This window comes from Pleurodeles waltl, chromosome 4_1 (genome assembly GCF_031143425.1).
Source record: "Pleurodeles waltl isolate 20211129_DDA chromosome 4_1, aPleWal1.hap1.20221129, whole genome shotgun sequence".
NCBI classification, from domain to species: domain Eukaryota; kingdom Metazoa; phylum Chordata; class Amphibia; order Caudata; family Salamandridae; genus Pleurodeles; species Pleurodeles waltl.
This window is the reverse complement of record NC_090442.1, coordinates 16,455,232-16,470,441: the sequence shown is the minus strand read 5'-3', so window position 1 is coordinate 16,470,441 and position 15,210 is coordinate 16,455,232. Positions and strand designations below refer to the sequence as shown.

At 45.1% G+C, this 15,210-nt stretch overlaps 1 protein-coding gene across 1 annotated transcript; it reads right to left on the bottom strand.

Moving 5' to 3' along the window:
* Nucleotides 1–278: 278 nt before the first annotated feature.
* On the bottom strand, nt 279–3,920 carry LOC138287253 (zinc finger protein 271-like). The gene has a single exon (XM_069227613.1). The coding sequence runs from the start codon at nt 3,233–3,235 to the stop codon at nt 1,853–1,855; it is 1,383 nt and encodes a 460-aa protein (XP_069083714.1). The 5' UTR covers nt 3,236–3,920; the 3' UTR covers nt 279–1,852.
* Between the last annotated feature and the right edge of the window lie 11,290 nt (nt 3,921–15,210).

Genomic DNA, 15,210 nt, shown 5'->3' with positions numbered 1-15,210 from the left:
AGGGGTGAGCATAGCAATATACATTAAGCATACATAGCATGCATATATATATATATATATATATATATATATATATATATATATATATATATATATATATATATATATATATATATATATATATATATATAAAATCATCCTTCTCCAAAAATCATTATTTTTAATCAAATGCAACATTTCAGGAATTCATACAATTCAATGTTTCATAATAGTGATTATTACAAAAAATTTTAATAAAGTTTTAATTAAAAAATCATAAAATCATCATGTCTGTGAGTCTTTTCTTAACATAGGTTTTATTATAATAAACGTTTTTGGTCTGGAAAATGTTAAAAGAAAGACCTAGAGAATTTTTTTAAATAAAACCAATGTGTCTCTTAGTCTTTCTTTTAAAAATTTTTCAGGTCACAAAAAGGAAGTAAAAAACAAAAAAAACACAAGAGGACCTTGTGCTCAAGCTGGAGACCATGAAGCTCTAGCTATGAGTGTTTTAAAAAAATATGGTAAGTTCTCCTGGGGTCATGGATTCAAAGACCCCATGAACTTATTGTTTTCTAAAAAATGTTGCTGGAAAGTTGCCGCACTCGATGAGGTTCCTCCCACAACATTGAAAGAATGCTTGATGGTCTCCCTGTGCCTTCTAGGGCCACTGTCAAGCTGTAGAAAATATGCTTAAAAATCTCATGCAGGGTATTCAGCGGCTCTCTTTCAAGGAGCAGTTAATAGTAAACGTGTGCCTCCTGCCTCTCATTATCCTTTTTAATTTTGTTCTTTTTATTTTGGATGTTCCATGCAGCTCCACTCCCCAAGCCTTTACAGGCCCTGGGGACTCCATCCCCAAGGCCATGCTCAGTTCCTTAGGGAAGGGGGTGCGCACCTCTGCAGGACTGTTTTCTACTTTATAGGTAGGGGGAACTGTGTATCCCCTCCCCCAGCTTCTGAACATTCACTAAAACTACTTCCACATTCATTGCAATGGTATGGTTTTTCCCCAGTGCATGTTCGCTGAAGTCTTTGTCGCTCTCATAATTGACTACAGTTATTCATACATTCACTGCACCTGAATGTTTTCCCCTGAGTGTGTTTGTTGATGTCTTTGTAGCTCTGATAATTGACTAAAGCACTTTGCATATTCACTGCACTTGAATGGTTTTTCTCCTGTGTATGTTTGTTGATGTTTTTGTCGATCTGATAACTGACTAAAGCTCTTCACACATTCACTGCATTTAAATGGCATTTCCCCTGTGTATGTCCGCTGATGACTTTGTAGTTTTGATAACCAACTAATGCACTTTGCACATTCACTGCACTTGAATGTTTTTTCCCCTGTGTGTCTTCTCTGATGTGTTTGGAGGTTTGATAATTGACTAAAGCTCTTCACACATTCACTGCACTGGAATGTTTTTTCCCCCGTGTGTGTTCGTTGATGAATCCTGAGATTTGAGGAATCACCAAAACGACTCCCACATTCACTGCAATCATATGGTTTTTCCCCTGTGTGTGTTCGCTGATGTCTCTGTAGTTCTACTAATCGACTAAAGCTCTTCACACATTCACTGCACTTGAATGGCTTTTCCCCTGTGTGAGTTAGCTGATGAATGCTTAATCCTGAAGAGTCAACAAAACCACTGCCACATTCACTGCACTTGAATGGTTTTTTCCCTGTGTGTGTTCGCTGATGAACCCTGAGATTTGAGAAATTACTAAACCTACTTCCACATTCATTGCAAGGGTATGGTTGTTCCCCAGTGTGTGTTCTCAGATGTGTTTGGAGGTTTGATAATTGACTAAAGCTCTTCACACATTCACTGCACTTGTATGTTTTTTCTCCGGTGTGTTTTCGTTGATGTCTTTATAGCTCTGATAATTGACTGAAGCACTTTGCACATTCACTGCACTTGAATGGTTTTTCTCCTATGTGCATTCGTTGATGTCTTTGCAGGTCTGATAATTGACTAAAGCGCTTCACACATTCACTGCACTTGAATGGTTTTTCCCCTGTGTGTGTCCGTTGATGTCTTTGTAGGTCTGATAATTGACTAAAGCTCTTCACACATTCACTGCATTTAAATGGCTTTTCCCCTGTGGGTGTTCGCTGATGAACTTGTAGCTTTGATAACCAACTAAAGCACTTTGCACATTCACTGCACTTGAATGGTTTTCCCCCCGTGTGTGTTCGCTGATGTGTTTGGAGGTTTGATAATTGACTAAAGCTCTTCACACATTCACTGCACTTGAATGGTTTTTCCCCTGTGTGTGTTCGCTGATGAATCCTGAGATTTGAGGATTCACTAAAACTACTCCCACATTTACTGCAAAGGTATAGTTTTTCACCTGTGTGTGTTCGCTGATGAATCCTGAGATTTGAGGAATCACTAAAACGACTCCCACATTCACTGCAACTGTATGGTTTTTCCCCTGTGTGTGTTCGTTGATGTCTCTGTAGTTCTACTAATCTACTAAAGCTCTTCACACATTCACTGCACTTAAATGGCTTTTCCCCTGTGTGTTTTAGCTGATGAATCCTTAATTCTGAAGAGTCAACAAAACCACTTCCACATTCACTGCACTCAAATGGTTTTTCCCCTGTGTGTGTTTGCTGACGAATCCTTAGATTTGAGGAATCACTAAACTTACTTCCACATTCATTGCAAGGGTATGGTCTTTCCCCAGTGTGTGTTCGCAGATGTGTTTGGAGGTTTGATAACTGACGAAAGCTCATCACACATTCACTGCACTTGTATGGTTTTTCTCCCGTGTGTGTTCGCTGATGATTCTTTAATGTTGAGGAACGACCAAAACTACTTCCACATTGATTGCAGTCATATGGTTTTTCCCCTGTGTGAGTTCGCTGATGTGTTTGTAGGTTTTGTAATCGACTAAAGCTCTTTACATATTCACTGCACTTGAATTGCTTCTCCCCTATGTGTGTTCGTTGATGCTCTATTAGGTGTACTGAATGACTAAAGTTCTTCCCACATTCACTGCACTTGAATGTTCTTTCTGATGTGTGGGTTTGTTGACATTGTAGGGTTGATAAGTGACTAAAGCTCTTCCCACATTCACTGCAGTTGAATGGTTTTTCTCCTCTGTCTGTTCGTTGATGGTGCTTTAATAGAGATGCAAAACTAAAGCTCTCACTAAATGTGTATGATTTTCCTTTCTTGGTTAGTGTCTGTGGGTCAGGTATATATTTGTCTGCATTCCAAGACTGTGTTTTGTGATGGGCCAACATGGCTGATAAACCACTTATGTTATTCGAACATGTCCTGTATGTGTGTGATAATTTGCACGTTTGATTTCTGATTTAACAATAACATGCAATAGTCATTAAATACTTGCAACTTTCATAATATGTATAAGGTTCTTTGTAGGTGATTGTGCCTTTAGATTGGATTATGGTTATGCACGCTTAAGGGTGAAGATTCATCTTCCTTCTGGCTGGTGCAAATTGGGACAGTCCACTGTACTCCTCTTTCATTTACCCTTCAGTTGTCTGGCTCCGCTCCGTTGTGCTTTTCTCTAGTTAGTGTGGTTTGGCCAGAAAGAGTTTACAATACACCTTGAGCACTGAATGACGGGCTGTTATCCCTTTAGAAAACAGATCACTGCTGTGACCACATCACACCGATCCCATGAACAAAGCTGGTGTTGGACACCGATTTATACAGGAGGTGGTTTGTTACAGTTGTTGCCATCATTTTCTAGAGATCATCTCTGGGGTTGCACAGCTCGGACTCTTCCAATCACTCAACGGCCCTTGAGTGCTTTTTCCAGGATCTGTCTGTTTACGTGCAGGCCACTCTGTCGCCGACTTCACTGATGTGTTCTTGAATACCGGAGCTCATTGTTGGTGACTGTTGTTTGCAGATTTGCAGTTTATCTTCATTATTCATTATGATTCTTGCATCCAAGGCTTGTTTCTGTAGGATATAAAGATATTTACAATTACTAAATGGAAACATAATGGAACGTGAATAGGCAATATTTAACTGGTTGTAAATAACATCTATTCTTTACCATCTTTGAAACTTAGCAAGAAATATTTCACCATACATGGATATTTAACTAAATGTTCTGTTGAACATGTCACATCTCATTAACTTCAGAAAGAAGGTGATTTACCAGGGTTCACAGAGCAACTCTGTAAAGAAAGGGAGGTTACGGAGCACCTACAGCTACTGGTACAGTTTTAGGTAGATGCACATGGACACAATTTCATTTAAACAAGAAAACACTGTGGAAAAAGAGAGGGATCAGGATGGGCTGTTGTTATTTCAGTAACTCTTCAGAAAGTAGATAACAAAGTTAACTATTAAAGGGGTATATAACAAAGGTAATTCTTCAGGAAAAATATAACAAAGGTAACTCTTCAGAGCTTTCCTGTTCACATTGGATCAGCTCAAATGCCAATTCCAATCTTTACCTTGCTGTTCATTACATCAACTTTAGACACTTTCAACAGCTCTCTTGGTTCAAGCATTTCTGTTTTTTTCTAACCTGGAAGATTGGAGCATCATTGTGACGTGGGTTTCCAATAGCTATAACATCTGTCCATCTCCCTTAAACTAGCATAGCTTACAGGGCCTGGTTCTGGCCCTGAAAGACAACTTAAAAAGAAAGTCTTTAGTTCTTCCAAAAGTAGATAAAGTTCTGCTAGCTGCAGCTCCTTCTAGGGCTTTTTATGTAAAACAGAATGAGGGGTTCATTGTAATGTCCACTCTTTAGATTATACAAACAGAGAGGCAAAGATTGATCCATATTATTTAATATTCAAAGATATCAGTCATTTAGTCCTTATGGAGAATCCATCACAACCAATAATTTACCTGACATATCCCTGCAACAGATGTGTGCATAATAATCTTTTTCCCCCTTTTTCTACCTTTACGTTGCTTCTGACTTAATGATGTCCTTTCAGGCCCAGGATGCTACTTTGTGACTGAATGGGCATTTGGCAGAGCGGGAGGAGGTGTCCGTTATCCACAGGTGATGCAGCATTTTTACCTTTCCATATTTCTAATATTCAAGTTTACTTCATTTCCTGTCCTTCAGCTCCCCTATGTCTGCACTCACTCTGTAGCGTTCAGTAGAAGTCAAATAATGGCCTGTAAGTCAAGAGGCCACGGTTGTCAGCCCAGGATTACCAGCTTCACTTCAGAAGCTCACATGGGAGATAGAAACAGAGAAGGTGCACAGACAGGTGCTTATGAGGTACAAACAGAGAAGGTGCACAGGTAGGTGCTTGTGAGTTACAAACAGAGGAGGTGCACAGGCCAGTGCTTGTGAGGTACAAACAAGCACTTGTGAGGTACAAACAAGCACTGGTGCACAGGCCAGTACTTGTGAGGTATAAACAGAGGAGGTGCACAGGTAGGTGCTTGTGAGGTACAAACCGAGGAGGTGCACAGGTAGGTGCTTGTGAGGTACAAAGAGAGGAGGTGCACAGGCCAGTGCTTATGAGGTACAAACAGAGGAGGTGCACAGGCCAGTGCTTGTGAGGTACAAACAGAGGAGGTGCACAGGTAGGTGCTTATGAGGTACAAACAGAGGAGCTGCACAGGTAGGTGCTTATGAGGTACAAACAGAGGAGGTGCACAGGCCAGTGCTTGCGAGGTACAAACAGAGGAGGTGCACAGGTAGGTGCTTATGAGGTACAAACAGAGGAGGTACACAGGCCAGTGCTTGTGAGGTACAAACAGAGGAGGTGCACAGGCCAGTGCTTATGAGGTACAAACAGAGGAGGTGCACAGGTAGGTGCTTATGAGGTACAAACAGAGGAGGTGCACAGGCCAGTGCTTGTGAGGTACAAACACTTTGACAACTCACCCAGGTCCAACAGACTCAGATGCAACTTTTGAGGGTGAGGACTCTGCCTACCAAGCTGTACCTCTGCATCCACTGGCTGTCAGACATTTTGGCGCTGGGCTCTCAAGGGTGCAGGCTTCTCAGCTTTTATTGCTATGTGGCTGTAACAGGGAGTCACGCAACTGAGTCTTGGAGTCACCTATCCTATCTGAATATTGTAGACAACCTTTCCACAAGTGGGCCACCACCAACACAGTGCTTTCTTTGCCAGTCCAAGGTGTCACAGACACAGTCCAGTCTTTGGTGTTGCATCTTGTTGCTGGGTCCTGAGAACAGCAGGATGGTCTTTCTTCGGTCCTCTCTCTAGTACGGATGTGATCTAAGGTCTGGGTGCCAGGCGTGCTACTTTTATGCCTACTACTAGCCTTAGGGGATGTGGTGACTAACTAGCTGATTGACTACCAAAGTCCCTCCCGCCTGATGAAGCCCACTCCAATCATGAGATGACCCTTTTCCTGTTGTGTGGAGCGCCTTAGCACAGCCCAGAGGTGTGGCAACCTAGGGGAAGCAACACCATTGAAAAAACGGTTTGATAATGGCTTCTCTCTCTCTGCCCGAGTTGCCAGCCAGCAGCTTTTCCATGTGTGACCAACATTTGCCCTTCAAAGGCAACTTCCTCTTTGAAGATCGGCCTTTGGGCGCACACCTACTGTGGTCATCCTGCCAGGAGAGGTCACACCTCTTTCCTCGGCAGGTCATTTGATCCTCTGCCTGAGAGACGTTCTCACATCTCTTCAGGAGGCAGGAGGCTGTCTTGAGGACAGCAGCTTTTGTGCAACATTAAACAGCCACAAAAAAAACTTCCTGACAGCGCATCGTTCAGGAAAATACATCACTAGGACACATCACACTTCAAACACCTGCCTCATCGCTCACCAGCTCATAAAGGTACCTCGGAAGTGAACATGTCTATGTCCAGCTCCACAGCCCAAGCCTGTGCTCCAGTTGCCCAATAAAGGTGAACCTCAATCGCTCTGGATCACCCAGGTTGGTAGAGAAATACGAGCTTCTCGCAGACTGACTGGAGAAATGTAATTTAATCGATGTCTGACACTTTTATTTAACAAGGGGGGGTGGAGTGTAGCATATTGACGCGACGTGCACTAGGGCCCTGGTGGGTCTAGGCAGACTCTAACCAGTAACTTTGTAAGATGTTGGGGAAGTGTTAGGGTGTGGTCTAGGAAGTGTGGCATAACGGGCAGTGTGTGACTGGAGGTTGGTGAATAACTGTGTACACAACACTCAAGCAAAAGAGGTACAGCACAGAAGGAGCTTTGGAGGCCTCCTTCACACAAAACAGAAGAAACACTGTACGTCTCCTTCACAAAACATGCACTTCTTGAGTTTTTGGCTCCACATTTATACAAAACACGAAAAGCATGAGCTACAGAAGTGCAAGTCTCACACCTACAAAATGGGAAGACTACAGACAGCAGCAGAGCACACCTGCCTTACAAAACATGAACAGAGTGGGCTGCACCCACCCAGAAATTCATTGAAGGTGTAGCTGTACACCACTGCCCAGAGGCCTCTCGCAAATGCTGAAAACGTTACCAATCTGTGATTTTACCCAAAAAGCTTTTCAAGTCAGGATTTTTAATCCCATGCCCAGAATAGCAAAAAACAACACTACAAGTTCCAGACTGCAAAGTAATGTTGCCTAAAACTCTACATTTGGTTGCATGCCAAGGTACAACGGAGTGCAAGAACAAAAAGAGTGGACTGGGAAGCATCCCTGGGTAATTACCAGTGGCTGAAATGAACTCAAACATTCCACCCACCATTTTCTGTATTGCTAAATATGCCACGTATGCCCAGACATGGGTCCCATACTTGCTGAACCATTGGAATCAAGCTACATCCTACAGTCAAGGCTCAAATAGGCTGAAATCGGTCTTTGGTTGCTTATGTTGTGGTTAAGAAAGGACCTGGCCTGACCTTTCAGGCTCCACTGCTCCTATTGGAAGGAGTCTAATCCTGGTTAGCACATATCTGCTTCCTCTCTGAGGTGGCATGGTGGGCCAAAAAATGATGGACCAGGATGCAGACCCAAATAATTACCAGTGGCTTAGATTAGTTCCTCAACATCCCTGGAAATGGCATCACATCCCTTTAAGCCTACTGATGTCCATAACATTCTAGAAAATTATGTCACACTACAATGGGCACAGAGGGAGATGACATCAGCAAAACTACATGAGAAGACATAGATGAAAGACTTTTGAGGACTGACTCACTGGCACTTCCTTTCCTTTCCTCCTAAGTACAAGTGTTAGGAGCTCCAGTAGCTTCAGAGAGGCAGACAAGGTACGATATGGCGTTTCTCTTTCAACTGAAGAGCCAGGCAAAGACCAGCCTGTACAGCCGGCTCTCGCTTCAAAGAAATGGAAGAGATAGCACTGCAGCCCTGTCAAGCTGTGCAGATATTTCTTCCGCTCTCTTCAAAAGCCCTGGTACGGACCGGGATGCATAACTTGTTATTCCTCTTGCATGGCTGAGTCGGGCCCTGGGGAGGGCCAGGATGCTGTGCCGGGGCCTGGTGAGGACAAGGATGCTGTACCTAAGTTCTGGTGAGGACCGGGACATGTGTTGGGGCCTGGTGATTACCAGGGTGTGAGCCATGGCCTGAGGGGTCCAGGATGCTCAGTCAGGGCCTGCGGGGTCCAGGACGTGAGCCCAGGCCTGGTGAGGACCAGCATGTGAGCCGGGGCCTGGTGAGGACCGGCATGTAAGCTGGGGCCTGTGAGCCGGGACCTGGTGAGGACCAGCATGTGAGCCGGGGAATGGTCAGGACAAGCATGTGCTGCATTGACCTCTCACAGGAGCTCTCGATGTGGCATAGGTGCCAAGTTTCCAGATTGCTGATGAGTGAAATTTCTATAATTTCAGTGAACATATGAATGACTTTCTACAGCCAAATGTGTGACACTTTAAGTGCCACTGCGAGACAAGCAATGAAGTCCAAGTAAACATGAATACAATAGAAATGCCTTGCTTTTGAGTAATGAGAAGCTGTAAAAATATCTTCGAAGTTGATGCAAAACCCTGGAAGTTAAGGTCATTAACCTATTTGATAATGCCAGACAATCCCAAATATTTTGTAGGAAATTAAAAGTTAGTGTAGTGTAAACTTCAAATTCCCATTGGAGTGACCTGTGCCACTGTGTGCAGAGCATCCCACACACACCCTCCATGATGCTGCTCACTCCATCTCTGCTGGAAGACCCATGAGAGGCAGCACCCCACATACAACCTGCAAGATGCTGCTGGCTACTCACGCCATCTCTGCTGGAAGACACATAATGGGCAGCACCACATATACACCCTGCGATGATGCCGCTCACTCCATCTCTGCTGGAATGCCCATGATGGGCATCACCCACACACTCTGCATGATGCCCACTTCATCTCTGCTGGAAGACCCATGATGGGCAGCACCTACACACACTGCATGATGCTCACTCCATCCCGGCTAGAAGATCCATGATGGGCAGCACTCACACACACCCTGCATGATTCTCACTTCCTCTCTACTGGAAGACACATGATGGGCAGCACCCACACACACCCTGCATGATGCTCACTTCATCTCTGCTGGAAAAGCCATGATGGGCAGCACCCCACATGCACCCTGCATGATGTCCACTTCATCTCTACTGGAAGACCCATGATGGGCAGCACCCACACACTGCATGACGCCCACTCCATTTCTGCTTGGAAGACCCATGATGGGCAGTGCCCCACACACACTCTGCATGATGCCCACCCCATCTCTGCTGAAGGGCCCATGTTGGGCATCACCCACACACATCCTGCACGTGCATGATGCCCACTCCATTTCTGCTGGAAGGCCCATGATGGGCAGCACCCCACATACGTTTTCCATGATGCACATCCGATCTCTCCTGGAAAAGCCATTATGGGCAGCGTCCCATATACACCCTGTGATGCTCATGCCATCCTGCTGGAAGGCCCAGTTTGTGATTGGAGGTCAGGGGTGGAGTCTGTTGATAACATCCTGCCCCACGGCTGCTGCACTCCCTGGCCTCCCCCTCTTCAGCACAGACTCCTCCCCAGCACAGGCTGCCACCATTAACATGTAAGTGTCCCACTAACGCATAGGAACCAGTCCAACATGGGCCTGCAGTGCTAGGCAGCAGCACTGAAGGGTTGTGCCCTCTGATCATTAAACATATCTCAGTCCCCACCCTCCTCAGCACAGGCTGCCTCCCCAAGCACAGATTGACATCATTAACATGTAAGTGTCCAACATGGCACTGCAGCGCTAGGCAGCACCACTGAAGGTTTGTGTCCTCAGATCATTAAACATGTCTCTGTTGCCCCCAGGCCCTGAGACTTCTTCACTGCAGCCTAGTATGGGAGGTTAAGCACATGCTGCTGAGATCAGATGGACACAGTGCAGAGTCTGCATACAGGAAGTGCATCACTCACCTGAACTCTGACCCTCCACAAGTGCCTGGGAGTGTGCCTTCCAGGCTAGGCGCTTTGTGGTGAGCTGCAGGGGCAGTTCAAGACTGTCACTTCACATGCAGAGAGCCAGGGCACAGACTAGGCGCTGCTTTTTAAAGCGACTCCTGGTCCCAGTGATCTGACTCAGCCCTGAGCCTGGTGAAGGATTCTCATTAAGGACAGAGGAGCCCAGAGTTCATTACACCCCATAGAGCGCCTCTGACTCCACCCTCGGCATTGAGCCGCTATGCACAGGACCCGAAGAGAGACACTGCTCCCCTGGACCTGCCCAGAGGCGCTAGATGCAAGACTCTGGATCAAACCGGAGGCGATTTAATACCAGACTCTAGGCGCTACACACAGGACACATGTTAATCACTCAGAATAAAGAAATGACAGAAATGTCCGGATCCTTTATGCATGAATAATGCTTGGACTAACAACTGTATTTTCAGCTAACTTTAGGGTTTACTGCTAAAACACATAAACCTAACATACTCAAACCGATTTAACAATCATGCACAAGAGAATATTCATAGCTGATTGTGGTGTGTGGGTGCTTTATGCAACATTGATGGTTCTGTAACAGCGCCAGAGAACAGTGCCGAAAAGCATGAGAAGTGGAAGTAGCACATTGTGAGTTCTAACTCTCCGTGTTAATTCTTGAAGTGAATGACATTTGCCTCCCAAGATCTGACGCGGGAGAAGTTATTTCATCATCACATGCATCTGTAAGTGCACCCACCATAGTGCTACTTCCCCAGTGGCGTTCAACATCTGGAGCCTTGGGCGTTTGGACGGCTCATCACTGACTACGTAAATGATTCATTGTTAGATTAATTGCAGGTAAATATATTTTATGAGTTTCTTATTTTGAGAAAATCATTTAACCAAATCCTGACTGGTACAAGGATAGAATCGGTGCAAGATGGCAAAATTATTAATAGGAGAAAAAGATTTTGAAAGGTTTTTGGGCAAAATTATTGATAGGAGAAAAGGATGTTGAAAAGTTTAGTTCTTAGTAAGTTTCTGAAGGCTTGACAGTTAAGTAAAATATTAATCTTGAGCAGTAAAGGATTCCAGGTCTTAGAAGCTAGAATCCAGAACTATAGACTTCCTGCTATACTTTTCTGGAACCTTGGCACTGGATCTGAAATCTGGATTGAGAAGAAAAGGAACACAAATGATATTCAGGTTTGCGTTTACAAGCAAACAGGAACCCTCATTTTTTTAAACTCTGCTGGTGAATGAAATGACTTAAAAAGTATGTGCTGCCTCGTGAGTAAAGAATGAAAGTTTGTTCAGACTTTCTCAGACCACAGATAAGACTGCAGCTTTCTGAATTATCTTAAATTTGCTTTTGTGTTGCTGAAGCCATCAAATATACAGTGTTCTCAAAGCCCAGCCTTGCGTAGAGGAGAGCGTTCACTGCCAAAATATTCATGTGAGAAGAAAGAAAAAGGAAACATCTTCAATAGCCAAAGATGGTAGAAACAGGGGAGTTCCACTGAATTAATTTTAATAAAGTGTTGAGTCCCTGCTGCTGACCACCATCACCATCTCCTAGTAGTAGTAGTTTGGGACTAGGTCCCTTTCAGAACTTGGAAATGAAACTGATACTTGCTGTTAAATACCAGAATGAGCACTGTACATCTATATCGCCAGAGCTCTGTCTGTCCTGGCATGTTTTGCATTGAAGGTTTTGTAAACCAATGAAAGTCCAGTTCTCAATACCTGTGAGTAAAGAGAGACCACTGTCACTCACTCCCAGAAACTGCATCAGATGGTGGGGCCTGAAGGAGAGGTACTGGAATCAGCAGAATTGCAGACGCTGCAACCATTGCCCCAGATAGCAGGATATCTGGAATCGATCACAACCCCTGCCTTAGATGCTAAGGCCCAGGAAGCGCTTGATGCGGAGATAACATTGGAGGAAGTCCAAGCTACCATGTCCATACTTAAATCTAATAAGACCCGAGGTCTCAACAGAATTCCTGCAGAATTCTAAAAGGAATATATGGACCTCCTGGGACCCCATCTCCTGAACATGTTCTTGGAAGCAGGCCAGATGGGGGCTCTTCCCCCTGACCTCATGCGGGCATCCATAATAGTGATACACAAAGACGGTAAACCCAGGAAACACTGTAGTTCCTAGCACCCAATTTCCCTGTTGAATACTGAGGTAAAAATACCGGCCACGATTTTAGCTACTAGGCTTATACAAGTAACCAATCAGGCTTTATGCCTCTAAGGTCTACCCACTACAATCTAAGATGCACACATAACTTGCTACATGAAATAAAAGATCAGCCAGATCCACATCTTTTGTTAACACTCAACACTGCAGAATTGTAAGAGTAAGATTGCTATATCTGGCCCCAGTAGCTTTCGTCAGGGTAAATGGAGTGATGCCCTCAGAATTTTTGATTGGTAGGGGTACGAGACAGGGGTCTCCCTTTTCCCCCTTCCTGTTCACCCTTACTATAGAATCATTGGCTTGTAGGGTCCACAACCACCTGGACATCAGGGGATTTCACATCACGGGCGAGGCGGCCTTCAGGAGGAGAACGCACTATACACAGACAATGTCCACCTTTACAGCATCCAACCCTCTATGTATCTCTCTTTGCTTTTCCAGCTGTTGGAGGAATATGGGGCTGCTCGGGATATTGCGTTAACTGGGATAACTCCTTACTATATCTTCCGCAGAAAGGGGCTGTGGTTCCCCCTCTCCCACATTGGTTGACTCATACTACACTGGGGTTTAAATACCTGATAATATTTCTAACGCTACATAAAGGGGTATGTTTTGAACATAACTTTTGGCGAGTTATTCGTACCTGCAGAGGGGACATGGAGAGATGGCGGTGACTGCCCCTTACACTGCTAGGGAGGGCAGCTTTGTGTAAGATGGTATCATTACCCAAGCTACTTTATGCCCTCCAACAAGCATACTACCTGATCCCCCCTGAGACCTTCACAAGTAATAGAGGGGCACCTACGAACCTTGTTATGGGATAGTAAACGCCCAGGGTGGCTCGGTACATGCATACCTCAAATGTACCGGGGCACACATCGTCTTCCTACAGGAAACGCACACTGGTAAGGGGGAAGACCATAGATAACAGAGACACTGGCAGGGTCAGAACTACTGCATGACCTACTTTGCCTATATGAGGGAGGCTACGTGAGGTGGTCGTGGATTAGACCCCAGGGCCTCTTCAAATGCATGGATACCATAGCACAGGGGCGCTACTTGTTTGTGGAAGGGATCTTATATGACACAGCTATATTACTAGGAAGTGTCTACTCACCAAATACAGACCAGTTGCAATTCCTGTCAGAGCTGGCGGTGCAACTGGTTCGCTGATTTCAACTCCCATGGATAATTGATGGCAATTTTAACTGTGTGTTAGACACTGAGCTCGGCCAGTCCCACCCACCACTACCTCTCCAATACCCTGAACACTCAGTCAAATTCTAGAAGGTTGGGCTCAAAGAGCCGTTTGTTACTTTGGCAACGTCAATTAACCCTACTGGCTGAATGCTGTAGATCTATATTTTTATGTATTAATCCCAGTCTTTGTGATCTAGCAATTGATGGTGCCAGCCCTACAAGGGGAGGCCTCCTGTTCGGAGATCCTTTTGTAAAAGAAGTAACTAGATTTGTCAACATAGTTACTTCTTTGGATAAGGCTCAGTCAGCTCTGAACATAGTTTTCCAACCCGACCTTTTCACTAGGGCTGGGAGGGGCCCTTTGTCCTACCAGACTATACAAAGGATTTCCCCGTCGCAGAAGCACCGGGAATGACAATCAAAGGAGCGCTCTCTTCTTTTAGTCCAGAAGTCGGGGTCACAGAGGACACTTTCCACATGGAAACGTTTGTGTAAATTCAGCAACTCTTTCTTTCAAGAAGGTAAGGGCCAGATGTAGGTACAAAAAAATTAGCGACTCGCAATTTGCGAGCATGTGCGACTCGCAATTTGCGTGTCGCTAACTGGAATGCAGGTAGAAAGTGCGCAGACAAATTGCGACTCGCACCTGGAGTCGCACCGCAGATAGCGAGTCCGCTGTTTGCGAAGTCGCTTTTTGCGACCGCGCAAAAAACGGACTCGCAATTTGCGAGTGGGTGTCGCAAATAGCGACTGTGCTGAAAATTGAAAGCAGGTGCTGCAGAACACTCCAGAACACTCAGGAAAACACTTCCTGGCACATGATGATGACATCACAGCCAGGAAGTTTACAAATACACCTGGGAGGAGGGAGGACCACACCCTTTTTTAACTGCAGCACAGCTAACAGAGTACCAGCAACCATGGCTGACACTCCCAGGAAGAGAAAGCTCAAGTTTTCAGAGAAGGAGCTGGAGGTGCTCACAGATGAGTGCTGTCAGCACCATGATGAGCTTTTTGGGAAGGCAACCCTCAATGTGCCAGACTCTGACAAAAAAGAATTTGGCAGGAAATCCAGGAGAAGGTAAACTCCCTGGGGGTCAGCCACAGGAGTGTGGATGAACTAAAGAAGAGGTGGTAGGACCTCCGCTCCCGGACCAAGGAGAGGGTGGCAGAAAGGCTCCGGGAGATGAGAGGCACAGGAGGGGGACCATCTTCCATACCACCACCCACACCCCTGGAGGAAGGGGTTGAGGAGACCCTGGAGCAGAGGCTGTTACTGGAATTGGAGACCTGGACAACCGGTGAGTACCATGCGATATGCCTGTACCCCCATCAATGCCATACCTCCACCATGTACACAGGGGCATGCACAACCAAGATAGCTCAATTTCACAGTAGCAAACACCAGAATGATGCATTATGGGCAATGTAGTCAAGTAGGCACTTCATAAGCAAATGTTTATTAGGAAGTGTTT